We start from the raw sequence: 17,411 nt of genomic DNA, 5'->3' as shown, positions 1-17,411 counted from the left end.
ACGCAAACTATTATGTTTATATGGAATCTCTATAATTATCTTAAATATATCATATGATCATAAAAATCCCGTTTTGTATATATATATATATTTGAATATGTTTAAGATTAATAACCTAATAGGCAACTACAAAGCTCGAGACATGCGAAAGCCGAATTAATAATTTAGACCAATATTAACATACTTTATGACCGAATTATTAATTTAGACCAATATTTACATACTTTATGACCGATTAGTAGACCTGTAATGAGAATTCAAAACGTCACGTGAAGTCTTACAAGCTTGGCAGTCGCAAAGCGTCAAATTAGCAACATAGCCTATGACTTTAGTGTAAATCGTATATATTTTATTTAATATACTGCATCTTTATAGTGATCCGCATTTAATTTATAAATAAAAAGTCACAATAACTGAATATTGATTATCAACATCATTTGATAGGTTGCTGTCAAACGTTGCGATGCTTTTATGTACACCCGTTTTTAATCTTAAATAAACATAATATGAGAAGTACAGTAGTTGAACACTTATCTATTATTTTAACGAAAACAACAAATATAGTTCGATGATTTATTTTAACAAATATCAACAAGGGTAATATTTATGTAACAATCTTATACGTTAAATCAGCACTATTTTTAGATGATGGTTACTTGCATATTCTTACTTATTTCACCAACGATGACCATACCATATCTATCAAAACATAGTATGATTACAGTTCCAGTATATACATCTGTAAAAAGCACGCGTGCTTTTGTGATCGACGGTTATAACTGTTATACAAACCAATGTTGGCATAATGCTCTCGTCACACGAAAACACGTATTGCAATATTTATCATAACGTGCGTAGTGCGTCGTCAATAACAGCATAATACAATAGTAAGAAATGCGATTGTAACACAGTTGAATATGTATCATAGTGTTACTACTATACGTTCACTCGGTTGCTACACAAAAAGAATACAAAACTATGAAAGTGAATTCGTTATTGTGTCAGCTTATTAACCATCTAGGTTAACATGTTGATACATGTTTGGCGCGCAACACAATATACATAGAGTAACATTTTACAAATTGCAGTATCAAACATGGTTATTTGTTTAGCCTTTACTTTTCATACTCTGCTAAGTCAACAAAGAATACAATGGCTTCTATGCTAACTTTTGAAACAAGTATTGACACAATTTGGTTATACATAAATGGTAATCCATATTCTTAATTATCTCGATACTCATACTATCAAATGCAAGCCAATATTTACTCAACATAGATTATGAGAAGCTTATTATATGCAAATAATGTGTACACATTCCACATCTTTTTTTGCTACTGGAAGCACTGAGTTAATGTAAAGCGACGTGTTCACAACTCGACATTATTAATCACTACGCACGGCTGTGATTCGACATCTATGATCAGTAGGTATTTTTGTTCACCACATTCAGTAGTGTCTTGAAGTGTCATGTTACACTTTCCGTATTTGTATGGTAGCACTATAACTCCCATGTTATATTAAGTTTCGAAAAATGTTAATTGCACTTTTGGTTTGTCGCATAATTGGTGTATTTCATGTATATTCCTTGTTCGGTGTAACTGAAACATAATATCTGTCTTCATGAAGAAATGCATAAATGGGCATCATATGTCATCGTCAAATTAGACGAGAAAAAATGCACCAAGTTATGGCCCATGGCTGGGTTCACTAATTTGTTATGTCTATTGTAAGCACATGCAGCACTGTTAATTTGTGTATATTTTCATGTTAAATGACAGGTGACAGTTAAACAAACGTGGTCTCGCTTAATTATTGGCATATATATGCACAAGATATGTAAGTCACACATAAAGCCATCCCGTATCAGGTAATTCAACTCATGTTAAAGTCAATCATCCAGACAGCCGTCACCCAATTTATTTGTCCATTATTGTATAAATTGGCATCTGCGTTGTATGAAAGAGAGTCTTACTTAAACGGCCGAACATACAAGTCGCATTATTGCTGGCTTTCGTGGGATGGGCCCATTGCGGGCTTCGCATGTATCTTGTATTTGACAAACATTTTGGAAACGTTGTGTTGTGTTAATAAGCAGAAATAAAACGCAAAGAAATCAGAAATGAACTTTGTTGGTTACTGTGTCTTTTCCACGAACGATACATAATTACGTGACACAGTACATTTTATGGAGCCGTGTACCATGGATACGACCGAAGTACGATCACAAGTGCGATCACGTGCCGAAAAAATGAAAACATCACAACCACAACGCGACAAAAATTCAGGTCAGTTGTTTAAAAAAATTATGGCAAATTTGGAGAGGGAATTTCAAAATTTATAAAGTAGAAAATTAAAGTAAAAGGCGTCATGACAACGAAATTTTTAAGAATTGTTTTAAAGAATTTAATGTAGTTAGATGTTAAAAATAAAAGTGTTGATAATAAATTATGTACGAACAAATTTTACAAATATCAAAATCATGCCAATTTTGCATTTATCGGTACATTTTTATAAATAACGGTGAATTGAGAATAAAAAGAGATATTTGAGTTTTACATTATTTTTATGAGTTATAGAAATAATGAAATTAGAGGCGAACAAATCATTGAGAATATTTAAAGAATTTTATATAAATTGTGTATGATTATAATAAAGATTGTATACGAACGTGCGTTTTTTGCGCACAAATCCATTTTAAATTGTTCGTATTTTTTTAAAGTTCCGTTTAATTAAAACGTACAAGGAAATAATAATATCTTATATAGTTTTGTTTATTATTTTAATAAAGAAACTTTGGCGGTGGTTTTATTTATTAATATAGTAGAAAAAACTCGGAGATGATACAAATATTCAAAGAATTTACCTAGTATTTTACATTGGCAGAATTAAGAATTTAGGAATTAAGATTATTTAAGACAGTTTTGTTTATTATTTTAATAAAGAAAATAAGGCGGGTTTTGCTTATAAGAATGATAAAGAAAATTAAAGAGGACGAATAGATAGAATTATTGGAAAATTTAAAAATAGTTTTTCGAATTGTAAAAGAAAGAAAATAGGAAATAAGAAAAATAATGTTGATTGCGAATATGAATAGGGCAGACACACAAAAAAAATATTATGTAAATATGTATATACGTCATTGTGTTGATGCAAATATATGTAGGATATCGATAATATTGAAGGTCTTGAGTAATTTTAAGTAAGAATTTAATGCGATCTGACGCGTATAGCGCAGTGAAAATATAACGATATGTACGCATTAAATTTCTAATATAATTGTTTAAGGGTTACAATTATATTTTATGAGCACGGCTGACTGATCAGCGTTCGGACATACCGAGCCCGAGGTTCTGATAACCTTAGCGTCCTCATGAGTAAGAGATTTTATCCCTGTGCCATCGAAGCAAATTACGCTATGGACAGAAGATGCGATGTCGCATAAGAATTATTTGAGTAGTTCGATTAGGAGCAAAGACCTGAATTTTGAAGTATACCGATACGTGTTCTTATATTATGAATGCATATGTATAAAAGTCTGCCTTGTCATATTTGCGCATTTTTACAAGTGCACAGGTCAAACATGTCAATAAATCTATGCCCAACGGCAAAACTATAGTGATAAAGACGAGGTTTATGAAACCATGATATGAACAGGTACGTCTATCATTACCCATGACTCTAGGTCAATAAAGTGGCGCACGCCTGTAAAAAATTTACTGGCTGCACGAGCGTAAAATGATTATGCCTAAGGCGGTACACAAGTCATATTAAGTAAATGGCTTGTCAGATGTCCAACTGTCATGTACTTATCGGAAGTATGTTTTGAGGAATTGACTAATATTTTTTCGTTGTAAAGAATTTATTTTTTTGAATAAGATATCACAGTAAGTTGTCATGACGATATTTAACAATAACTAAGGGGATATTTATAAATGTTTGCCATGATTTTGAACAACTGATACTTGTATCACCACGACGCAGATAAAAATATCGAGATTTGAAGACAACGCCGAAGAAGAGCGACTTCGCGAGACAACGCCTTCCACAACGAATAGAAGAAACAAACAACATAATTAGAATGGAACATCACGGCGTTTACTCTCAAAGTGAATACCTGGTTCTATCGCTAAAAGAAGACCAACGCCAGAAGATTTCGAAGGACAACAAGTGACGCAACACTGGACACAATACTTGTGACGTTAAACACTATAGAGTAGATGCAGCCGTTCAACTGTTTGACGTGCGTAGATAACGCATTTGGAATGATACTTCCGAGGCCTAAGACATCAAGGAGAACACTGCTATAGTTAATACCTCGTGAGCATTATGGCCAATAGAAGATCTTAATGTCCCGAGAGAAATGAAGACGCTGGAACCAAGAACAAAAGTACAATCAACAACAACAGAAACAACAATGCGATCACAAAGGTTTTAACATACGTCACAATTGATAAGCAACGCGGTACGCATCAACACCATATCCAGAGACAATATCACGATGGATTCAACAACAGAAACAACGACGTGATGACGGCTGGTTCAGCGACAAAAACAACAGAAACCACGATGACATATCCAGCCTCGATGTGAACCTCGATACGCAGATGAGTGCAACCGACCACGTGCGATTTGCCTACACAGCTTGGCGATAGATAGAGCTTCTTCACGACAGCAATGGTAGATAACATCACCCATGAATCAACATAGACAGAAAACAACAAACCAAGACATCTACATGACCGCAACAGGTACATATTCAACCCGGGCAATACTTACTTCGAATGGACAGCACAGGAGGTCACTAGTCAAACAACGCCTGTAGTGTTACGTAGACAATCGATCAACGTCATTTAACATTGATACATGATATTGTAAGACACTTGTCACTCAGGATTTAGTCTTTCTAAAGATTTTAAATCATAAAATATAAAATCTTTCTTTAATGAAAATGAGGTGTGTCGCATAATTGGTGTATTTCATGTATATTCCTTGTTCGGTGTAACTGAAACATAATATCTGTCTTCATGAAGAAATGCATAAATGGGCATCATATGTCATCGTCAAATTAGACGAGAAAAAATGCACCAAGTTATGGCCCATGGCTGGGTTCACTAATTTGTTATGTCTATTGTAAGCACATGCAGCACTGTTAATTTGTGTATATTTTCATGTTAAATGACAGGTGACAGTTAAACAAACGTGGTCTCGCTTAATTATTGGCATATATATGCACAAGATATGTAAGTCACACATAAAGCCATCCCGTATCAGGTAATTCAACTCATGTTAAAGTCAATCATCCAGACAGCCGTCACCCAATTTATTTGTCCATTATTGTATAAATTGGCATCTGCGTTGTATGAAAGAGAGTCTTACTTAAACGGCCGAACATACAAGTCGCATTATTGCTGGCTTTCGTGGGATGGGCCCATTGCGGGCTTCGCATGTATCTTGTATTTGACAAACATTTTGGAAACGTTGTGTTGTGTTAGAATATATTCAACAGAAATAAATCACGATAAAAACAGAAAGGAACATTAGTTGTTACTGTGTGTTCTCCACGAACAATACGTAATTGTTATTACGTGACAGGTTCACATAATACTGTAACGACGCCTGGCTTTGCCGGGTGGAGGACCACCAATTGGTCCATTGAGTCCTGGTAAATTAGGATTAAACTTGTGAGTAATCGATCCACCAGTTGGCCCATTAAGTCCCGGTAAATTGGGATTAAACTTGTGCGTAATCGATTTACTGTTTGTGTCTCTGATGTGCAGTCCAGAAATACCGTTGGCCAAGGCTGCCAATGTTGCTCCTCCAAACATACCATTCGTCACAGGGAGTGACGATTCCGTCTCGATCGAATTGCGCCTGCGCAAATTCATCAGGGGTCGAAGACTTACGAACGGTTCCGTCGAGTTTCTTCGAGATATTGTGACCGGCTTGGACCGGAAATAAGTTGTGCTCTCGCGGTTCTTTGCGAAGGTCAGAAATGCCTCTTCCATGATCTCCTCCGAAACACCTCGGTCCGCCCAAACTGTTGTTATTCCTGTTCAATGACAATATAATTGTAATAATAGCATTCCAGGACAAAATGTAGGGCATACATTGTTGATATACCCGTCTGCTACTTGCTGTCAGCTGGTATCAATTTAGTGTGATAGTACATTATTGAACACAATACTTACAAATGTATTTTAACATGAGAATGCAAGAAACATTGCCTTTGAACGGTCAATACGCATTAAACTGATTTACAGGCATAACTAACCTTACGCGTAGCTCATATTCACAAAACTTGCAAATATTATCGTGGATTCTATAAGACTGGCTCAAACCAGTTTAAACCCAAAAGATTTGTCTTAACTGTTCCAAGAGTGTGATCCAAGTTTTGATTATTTTATGTATATAGTTTGTGTTGTGTTATAACATTAGTAGATAATAAGAAGAACCTCTCTCATTAAAAGAACTCTAGAGTTTGATTGTTTGCAATATTAAACTTCCGTAAAGCATATATATGTTGAATATGTCAAACTGTATAAATCATACATTTACATCTGGTATTTAAATGAATGCAAATGCAATTAATTATCGTGTTCGCTATACCCAACATGTCAAAGCATTAAATATAATATGGTTCAATATTACAATTAAAGCAGTATACGTTCCGTGAACATTCGATAGGGATATTCACCTTAAGTTTAATGAACAAACATATTGCTTTTATACACGATCGATAACAATGATTTTTGCGTTGCAAAACGTTTTATCGTTCAAGTGCAAATTATTATTCAATAAAATGACATACCAGAACGGCTGTTGTATTCGATAAAATAATAGTGGTGGTTCGTCTTTGCGATGGCTATTTTAATGACACTGTTTAATGGCAGATATGCAATGTTAAGTTAGCAATATGTTTGACTGGACAACTTATATGCAATACAATTGCATTTGCATATGCATATTATGCATTTGAATCGTGTTTTTATTTTCAAACTTATATACTTAGGTCGTACAAGCTTTGCATAGGCTGTTCCAAGCCGTGATATCAATTATTCTCTGTGCATATGCATTTTATGTTCATCACGAACACTTGCCAAACTTAGGACATTACATTAAATCTCTTTGTTGCTAATACAGATTACATGTAAACTTGGTTTATATTGGGTGATGTACCTTATTTCAACTCGTGAATCTAAACCTGATTTGTATCGATGCTTACAATTTATATGTTCAAAGCCATGAAAGGCGCGATCTTTCTCTGCGTACACTTGTATGGCTTACCTGTGCAAGTCCCAGCTACCTCAGCCAAATGCTCTTTCTCGTCATCGAAGTACAACATGTCACAGAAATCGACACCGCTTGCTCTTTTAATCCTAAAATATAGCACGATATACGGTCATTTATAGAGTGCCACGCATATTAGGGCCTCTTGGTTTGTTAATCCTAAATGCCAAATTTATCCATACAGATATAACATGATACAGAAGTAAACACCGATTGCTTTTATATATACCATTTTACTTAACATGTCAATACATGAAAACAAACATTCATTTATTTAAAATAAAATATCAACAACAAATGCATAACTCCTAAAGTATGCATCTTGATAAAGTGTGTCATTCGAGTCCACGTCCTGTCTTATGTTATACATCATTTACTTATGCAACGTCATACATGTGAAATCCATCAGCGAAATAAAAATATACTTCTTGATAAAGTGTGTCATTTGAGCCCACGTCCTTTCGTATTTTATACATCATATACTTATTCAACGTCATACATGTGAAATCCATCAGCAAAATTAAAATATACCTATTGTATTTTGAGCAATATTAAGCGGCAACAAAACAAGCATATGGCATGGCACGCCAAACATAATTCATGTATATGAAAGTACACGTTAGGCAGAATTACATATAGATGCATACATTTAATTGTCAACCCCGTTATCAAGACATATTTAGCAACAGGACGCGGCAAAGAACAATATACGCTGTACTTACTTTACGAAATGAAATATTTTTGATCCTGGGTAGATCTCCTGATAGTCGATATATTCTTCCCATCCAAATAACTTCACCAATTTTGCACATTCCTCTTTGTAGAATGCCCTGCACATGTGATCAGATATACGCATACGTGTTGAAATGTACCACAATATATGTGCTGGTGTAGTTAATGTAGTATATATTTAAATACGATAAGAAAGAGTAAACAGTCCATGAATATTGACATGCATAAATCTAGTAACGATACTCAAACACAATATGTGTACAGACATAACAAGTATTTTTATAGCAATTTTATCAAAGTATCTTTTCTCGATATGACGTTTTCCCCCGAAGTGTTGAATAATCAAAATAGACGATAATAAATTATCGTTCAGTAATTCTTGGAGGCCAGCTTCTACATGTGTCTATAACAGCAAAAATAGTTTTACATATTTTAAGCTATGACAACTGTCGCACAATACTGTAATTAAACATGCTATTTTATTATTATTATTATTATTAATTGTCACCAATCGCCTTAATCGCGTTTAACAAGAACTTACTCAGAAGCGATGCCGAGTTTGTATCCTTCGCTGTGCAACCTCTGTAGTAAATGTGTGATGTCGGGAAAGCTTTTGACCTCCCTGCCGGAGGCGTCACATACCTTGTGTAAACCCCTATAAACAAGATATTTCTATTATTGAGCAATTTACAAAAAATACATGAAACACAATGTGTTTGATTTTTCGGAATTGCAAACAATTAAACGAATTTTAATTTCAATGTAATTTGAGCAAGTTTAACTGTTTGATAATTACAAAGACATACGGTCTGTACTGAAATATTCATATGTGTGTTTTACCAGGTTTTAAACACAGCAAATGCGACTTTGAATAGTTTAAATGTACCAGGAATATTACGTCAATTTAAATATATATATTTATAGATGTTATTACTAGTATCCCTACTTACGTTTATATCGATACTTGATATCGATTAGTAATGTATATGATTTATAATTGTAAATTGAACTCACCTTAGATGAACCTGCATCAACGCACCTTGCGTGAACAGTGTGCTTTGTATGCTATAGGTGCATTGTACAATACACAAGCTCAATGCCTGCATGCATGCTATTAATATTTTATGCAAAAGCAAATGAAGTCTGTTAAAGACCATTTGTGCAGTTTTCTGAATGTATAATATACACATTTTTGGTGATTGTTAGTGAGAACAAATAATACGGTAAAGGTTTTTATACGCGTACAGTATGCATATTATGTAATACAAATAAAGCTTTGATTTGCTTACCTTCCGTTCTTTCCTCTAATAAGAAATACTTATAATTAATGATGTTATCAATTAATCAAGCAAAAGTAGTATGAAAAATAAGGTTCATAAGTAAAACATGTTATTTGAACAGCAAAATTCATAAAATATAACATAAATTAGTTTCACTGCAAACAATGGATGGGAAAAACAATATACAGCACACTTTTAGGTACTTGACAGTGACCCCGTAAACTTCTGAGGATTTATAAATAATTAATACAATTGTGATAATAACAAATGTTAAGTTCTCTGCTGCAAAACAGCTAACGCTAGTAAGGGTACAATTGTTCTGCGTTCGTTTAATTAACCCTTTGCATGCTGGAAAAATTTGTCGTCTGCTAAAATGTCGTCTGCTGAATTTCTAAAATTAGCATTTTCTTCGATTTTTTTCAAAGAATACTATCAGAATAGCAAACAGTTTGGATCCAGATGAGACGCCACGTTCTGTGGCGTCTCATCTGGATCCAAACTGTTTGCAAAGGCCTTCACAACTCTGTTCCCGCACTATTAGGGTTAAGAACCAAATATGTTATGAGGCAATATTATCATATTACGAGGTCAGAGTAAGTTGCAATTTTACAGAACAGCTGATACTTACACTTGTTTGAAAGGCAGCTCGATGTTCATTTGTCTGTCAACCCAAAACGGCCAAAGGGTGTAGTCTGAAAATACAAAAAACAGTTAGATAGTCAGAAATTTAAAACAAATGAAGATCGTTATTAGGCGTAATTGTGCGTAGAAAAGATGGTACACATATAAGAGTAAAAATACATTATGCAAGTTCCTAAGGAAATAGGCATGCAAAATACAACTGCAATACCGGAGACACTCACTATGGAACTGCAGGGCGTAGACATTGGCTTGATTCCACCAATATGACCTATCATAGGGGTTTGCATTCTGAACAGGATTGGTGTGTTTAATTATTTTGCTAATTACACTTAACAATATAAGGCGTGCGATCATTTTTGCTGCATTCGATTATATTCGCATTTAATCACAAGCTCATGCTCTAGCAAATGAACTCACATATAATGATACTAGAACCACACAGACGGATATATCAAACTTAGTAGGGTACTTAAATATTATGAAAATATCCATATCATTAATACGTATGTTATGCTAATAGCAAACTCTTTTTTACAAGTTATATGATGCTATCCAGGGACCCGTCATTATTAAAATCATAGAGCAAATGTTAGTCAAGATGCAATTTAGGAACATCACCGTGTTTAACTAAACTTTATATGACAAATTGATTGTCTTACTTTTATTCATGTCCTTTCAATTATTAAATATTGTTTTAACAAAAATATCCTAAAACATATAAACATAAAATTTATGGACACATCATGTCGAGTGCATTCTGCAGCCACATACGACGTAAATATTGATCGTTTGTTATATCATCAGGTATGTTTATCATTAGGGTGTAAATCAGTTGTAATAAAAAATATAATCTAAATTTAACCGATGCATACAATTAAAAACATATATCACATTTTGATTTGTCAGTTACACTTGAATGCATTGAAATCGAACAAGACAATGTACATAGCTCATCATATTTTGAACGGGAAGGATTGTGATATAAATTATCTGCGATTACGTGACAAAATAACGTCATAATGTGCGTTGAAGCATAAACATTATATTAACAATAAACCCCTCTGGAGTTTACTTTCTTGGATTTCTTACAAGAGTTTTAAAATTGGTTTATTAAGCGTATTGTATAATATTTACCTAGGAACACATTAGAGTTTTCACTATACCTTCAGGCGAAGCATGCATATTACCGAATACAAGAGCTTTACAATTACTTGTATTCTAGTATAAAAATGATTGGTACACAACTGCACTCATTGATACTTCTTGATGTTCATCTCGTGTGCGACACTTCTTTTGTGTATAACTCAATAAAACAAAATTCATAATCCATACATGGGACTATAACATGATTTCATCTTAAATACAAGAAGCCATGAAACTCCTGAAGCTTTATCAGGAGGGACAATCGTGTTTGTATCCACAAATTGCATTGAAAAAGCAAACAAACTTTAAACATCAAATGATCAGACCTGGAATCATCGACAATACCCGGTCAATGCAAAGCTGTATGGGTTTATACCAGTTTGAAGGCTAGCTGAACATCATCATTACCTTATAACCATTTACAAACCAAACTCGTGTCTAAAAGGATCTCAATTAAATGTGTCTATGTAGACATGACGGATTTCTTACGACGCAGACCTCTTGTATGTCAACTAGATCGCTGATAAAAACAACAGCAGTTTGTGTCTTTAAGTCGAACGCATTTGAAATAGGCAATAGAGACTTCAAAGACAAAATGCCCCAAAAATATATGCACAACTGTATTGGAAATAACGCTCGTCTACTTGTTAGAACTGCTTCTATCGGATTATGTTGGTAATTCAGACTATTCCAGACATATTCAGGTTATCTACTACATCTACTACTGAATTCTTTCTCTAAGGTCAGAGCGTGAGTGTACTGTTTGCGTGTTAATAATGCATGGAATGGTGGTGTGAAGAAAACATATGCAAACTTTGTTGGCGTATAACTTATTCGCAAATTAAATGTTCATGCGATCATACCTTTTGCGATGTAATTATGTTATTGTTTATTTATTTTATATAATTGGTTTTAGGAAATGCATAACAAGCATGCTTCAGTAAACTCAGTATTTGATTAAATATTTACATTAAATAAGTGTTCAACATCTTGGTAAGTACACTATTAAGTGGAAACGGAGAATGCTTTGTGTCCTTAGTTTGTATTCCCAACGGCTCAGTTATTATTAAAACATCCTTCAAGAACCATATTATCTTACACATCCATGACTTTTGATGCAAAGATTACTCATAATGGCATACATGTACCTCCATCATAAATGCATTACGAAACATGAAGTCAGTGTTATATCATCAGAATACCTCAATTACTTGATACCAGACGCTTGACGTGTGTCACACTTGACACAAATAATGCGTACACCTTTGCAATTAACTGTCGAAGTCGACACAAAATTAGCGACATAATATTTTGGCAAACAAAAAACAAGTATGTCACTTAATTAGCAAAAACTATTCAGATGAAAGTAAATCGTGTTTAGCTAGAAGCATCAAATTGTCGTTAAGAATTTGGGTTGTTTTCAACGTTATCGTGTGTGAACCTCATTGTCAACTATATTTAAATTATAACACATGATTTGTTATTGAAGCAACATGATGTGTTCAATCCATTTGAGTATTTAACTATGATTGATGGTTTCAGGCGCAAATGTTTTGTCTCGGTTAAGCAGTGTTTTGTCGTTAGATAATGTGCCTTGGCATTGTATAATTGGATGTAACTTGAATGATAAACAACTAACTGAAACAAACGTCACTGCTGCATTGAGCGCACACATTCAATCTAAACGGTTCTAACACTGCAAAAATCGACGTCGGTATGTAATAGTGACCTTAATGTGTTATTAAATAATGCATACATACAAAGAAATGTGTGTGTCATGTGCCGACTACCTTAGTTTGTTAACGCATGACGCTTTGTCAGAGTGCAAAGCAGATGTAAACATTTGATTTTGGAGCAGTCATAACAACCGACATATGTTTAAACATCAAAGTCAAACGCACCTGAATTAACAAGTTGGGTTCTAAAATCAACCTTCTTACCGGCGTAATCAAAACATCAATGTGCAATGATTGTATATAATTATATGTACCTAAACATTCCATTGTAAATAAAATAGCTCTGAACACATGATGGGAATCGTTTGATGTGTATCAAAGTTATTTCAGCTGCGCATCTGTGTTACTAAATATTCAGTTATCATCCATATTTAATATGTGTTTTTTCCATGAAGAAAGTTCTCATATATTTATCACAATCGTACTCCATATATCTGGTTAACGTTAAAATACTCTTTTTCTATTAAATTAACTTTAACAATATATTTAATTCGTTTATATTGTAGGATTCCGTATTAGTTTAAACGCTGTTTTTGAATGTGTTACGAAAAAGCCGTTATAGTATTTCATTGTTAGATATCAATGAATATCGGTGAAAATTGTAGCGATCCAATACATCCTTTGAGTGTTTAAAATGCGTAAATCTTGTACTATAGGCATTCAAAGTGGTGATCACAGATCCCCATTTTCAGTTATAGTTGTTGTCTCTGTTAGAAGTAGATAAGAAACGTAAGATATTTCTTGATACAAATTATTGTTTCAAATTGCATGTTTTAATCACTGCATAAGTGAATACATGATACACGATAATGAAAGGTTACGTAAAATCATGCATCTAGAAATACTATGTTCTTTCTCAAAACAACAATGTATATACTAATATGGCTTCTGAAGTTTAATGTTTGTTATATTTATTATTACATGCATTATTGTATATTATATTGGCAACAGAGTAAAGCAACGCTACCTAGAACAGTTAATCTGGATACAGTATGTACGCCCTATTTCTCTTTCATTTTTAAAGTGGTCATTCTGACTCAACATTGCACCAGTGAATAAAATGATTTCCAAGAGTAATGCTTTGAGCATCAATCAATACTTTAAATGTACTTTATTATGTAGTGGTTCCTATAAAAACAAATTAAATGCGTGATTTAAATTTCATCATACCGGTATTTTGAAAACGATAATTACATCGAGCTATTTAACAAATTTCTACTATATTAAAAATAAGATACATCAGTTTATATGATGACAATGTTGCAAACCAAATCCTCGGCAGAGGAAAAGGTTCAGATGATTGAGTTGATAGAAAAAATATGTTTGGCGTCATATGTGCTCGCATTAAAAGTTAACAATTATACACTGAGTTATTATTCGACCTTTTGGATGTCTGTATCATTGAAACGTTCGGAGGAAAAACGTATATTATCATTTGTATATTGCTGGTACAAATGTTGACAAACATGTTCATGTTTGTGTTGCATTTTTGTACAATGTTTAACGTTTCAGACAAGATGCGGTTCACGTCTTCTTGATATGTATTGTTACAGCTCAACTTCAAGCAATTAGTTATTTAAACCTCTGTTACATATTCGTTCATACATCGTTTAATCATAACATATACTTCCCCAGCTTCAATCTTGAGTATAAGTATGTTGTAGAATAAACGTTACACATTTACTTTTAGTAAATATTAAACATTCAGGTCCACTATATGCAATTATTTTGATGCATTCAATGCCTAACCGATTGGCCATTGTAAGTTGATCTATGAATGTCACCATTTGAATTCACAGATTTACCATACAGTAATATGCGTGTTATTTTGATATATCTAGTCAACCAGTTTATACATCGTGAATTTCATTTTCACTTGTCTTTTTTCCGATTTATCGTAAACTTCTTTTTAAAAACAAAATCTAGCAAAACGATATTGTGTCATTTGTTTTGCTCCTCCTATACGATCGTCTTATTATTAATGTCTACAGATTCGAAAAAGAATCAAACAATGCACTTGTATGTGGGATGATAATAAATAGTATATGAACATGCAAAGCACAGGGAGCACAATTGTGCTAATCTTTAGTATAAGTAGTTTACATTGAAATTAATCTAGTGGACGGTCTTATCATTGATTACATGACAGATAAACCCAAGAAGGTAGGAACAAACATTGAAAACAAAATGTCGCTGTTAGATAAATTTGTATTTACCAACATTAATTTTACATGAAAAGCACACCACATACGTGAAAATATAAACATAAGTGCATAACTCCAACATTTTTGTACTATTTGTTCATATATATCATAGTATTATTTCTACCCATATTACATTCAAAGCGTAGCATGCGAATCTCAAACCGAGAACCAACATATCAGAAGTGTAGTAAAATAACATAACCTGAAATAATATGTATCTCCAGGTATAAACTAGATCACTGGGCTTTAACAATGCTATAGGGTTTCACATATCTTTGGATTGTTTGTGTTTGTAATGGATATTGTTTAAGGTTAAAAAACATACATGTACTTAAATAATTCGAGAACGTTCAAGCGTTTTAAATTAAGGTCAAACGTGAATATGTTTGCGCTCAATAAACATGAAAGCAAAAGTTTGTTTCACCCCATTGGCTTGTACTTTTTAGTAACACTCTTCTCGCCTCTCGTGTGATAAGGCTTAGAGCACGCCACTCGACTGATTAATATTCGTGAACTATAGACTAGTGTAATATTCCGAAAGAATTGTGTACAGTGTGTGCATTAATGTCACAGAAATTGGCTGCGTTAAATAATGCCTCGTCAGGTTACACAACGCATCCAACTGCATAACTTACTAATTATTATGAATGCGGATTAGTTTATTGCTTCAAACGTATGGTGCCCTTGTCACAAGTGGAAGCGTTATGGTGTGGTTACCACGTCGTTTTAACAGTCAATTCTCAAGGACGTATGCCTCCACTTATAATACCTAGGCAAATAAACGTTGACTCAGACAGAGACCTTCAGAATTAAGCATCGGTGCTGTCATTAGCAAAACGAAAAAACAACTGGAATTTTCGAAGATTCGGTTGTTGTATAGAACTGACACTTATAAAATTATTGTAAAGAAACTTACAACAAAAAGACACGAGAACACATAGACTTTCATGTTGAATGATGCATCGTTTGTGTGTTCATGTATTGTTTAAGCATATTATTATATAGTGTGTTTACAAGAATGTCTAGCCTGACACTGTTTTCAGAGTTTTACCAGTACTATATTTTTTTAGAAATAATATTTTATAAATAAGTATTTTTTGTTTTTACAGTCAATCTTAATTGAATACCAATAGATTACCTAATGTTTAATAAACTTATTTTTAGAAATAACGTTTGAGATGATAACATGACATGCTATAAATTATCATTCGTAACAGCACGCGACTTACATCTAAGGATTGATTACACCATGTTAAATCATACTTATTGTAACTAACAAGATATTACTTTAATTTTTACCTGAGAACATATTTTGAATTTAGCGTGTACATTTTCTTACTAAGATGTTTGTAATATTCATCTCGTGGATGTGTTTTTATCTTTATAAAATAGTGACATATAATGTAACAACGATGACCCGCTTGATGTTTAAATGTTGTATTTGTCTATTTTATCCTTAATATAGTTATTTGGTTAACTGCATATAAGTCTCAATGTTAATATATAATTACCCATATACCAATGTGCATAAACGATTTCTTGTTAGGTGGGACGTTTCGTCATAACCTGAGAGCGGCATAGTTATTAACCTGGGCTGCAGTCACCTCATATAACTCGGGAACACTCGTTTAGAGAAGAGCATATCTTAGCAATGTGTATGCAGATAAGTCGCTCAATCGATCAACGCTTTAGCCTGGAACATTCATGACACGAATCGCTGTGTTAAAGGGGCCTTTTCACAGATTTTGGCATTTTTTAACTTATTCATTAAATGCTTTATATCGATAAATGTAAACATTGGATCGTAAAAGCTCCAGTAAAAAATCAAGAATAAAATTAAAAAAAGGAAAAGAACATTGCCCGGACCAGGTTTCGAACCAGTGACCCCTGGAGTCCTGCCAGAGTCCTGAAGTAAAAACGCTTTAGCCTACTGAGCTATTCCGCCAAATACACATACTTAATGTATTTTATACCTTATATAAGCAATCTTCGTAGTTTCACAAAATTTAACGACAAAAACAGAACTCTCCAAATTATTCAATCGTTTCGCGTTGCAACGCTTTATAATTTTTAGGTTTTAAAATCGTCAAAAGATGCATATAATGGCTATATTAGACCATGGTAAATGTTCAGTATTACTGTTTCCTCACAAATATCATAACTAAAACGAAAATTTGCGAATCTGAAACAATTTTTTTCAATTTTGTCAATTTACCAAAGCGTGAAAAGATCCCTTTAACCTCATCTAATATGTTACTCAGATACAATTGTTTTGATTATGCGTTTAGATAAAATTTTGACGAGTAATGTTTAACATGACTTAATTAATTATTATTAAAAAAACCGATTGCTTATCAGTCTGATATAAACTTTGGATGTAAAGT

At 33.4% G+C, this 17,411-nt stretch overlaps 1 protein-coding gene across 2 annotated transcripts in view; it reads right to left on the bottom strand.

Moving 5' to 3' along the window:
- Nucleotides 1–559: 559 nt before the first annotated feature.
- Nucleotides 560–17,411, bottom strand: part of LOC127845847 (uncharacterized) — a 41,621-nt gene continuing 24,769 nt past the window's right edge. Inside the window, exons 2-8 of one of the 2 annotated variants that reach the window (XM_052377014.1) lie at nt 9,931–9,994; nt 9,312–9,326; nt 8,564–8,677; nt 8,013–8,120; nt 7,288–7,379; nt 5,596–6,052; nt 560–1,552 (exon numbers count right to left, since the gene is read on the bottom strand). In XM_052377014.1, the coding sequence (XP_052232974.1) occupies nt 5,598–6,052; nt 7,288–7,379; nt 8,013–8,120; nt 8,564–8,677; nt 9,312–9,326; nt 9,931–9,994 (848 nt within the window). In that variant the 3' untranslated portion in view covers nt 560–1,552; nt 5,596–5,597. The remainder of the gene's footprint in view (nt 1,553–5,595; nt 6,053–7,287; nt 7,380–8,012; nt 8,121–8,563; nt 8,678–9,311; nt 9,327–9,930; nt 9,995–17,411) is intronic. The other variant, XM_052377015.1, reaches the window with a different exon arrangement.

This window comes from Dreissena polymorpha, chromosome 9 (genome assembly GCF_020536995.1).
Source record: "Dreissena polymorpha isolate Duluth1 chromosome 9, UMN_Dpol_1.0, whole genome shotgun sequence".
NCBI lineage: Eukaryota > Metazoa > Mollusca > Bivalvia > Myida > Dreissenidae > Dreissena > Dreissena polymorpha.
Note: the sequence above shows the minus strand (reverse complement) of the source record. Positions and strands in the feature narration are given on the sequence as shown.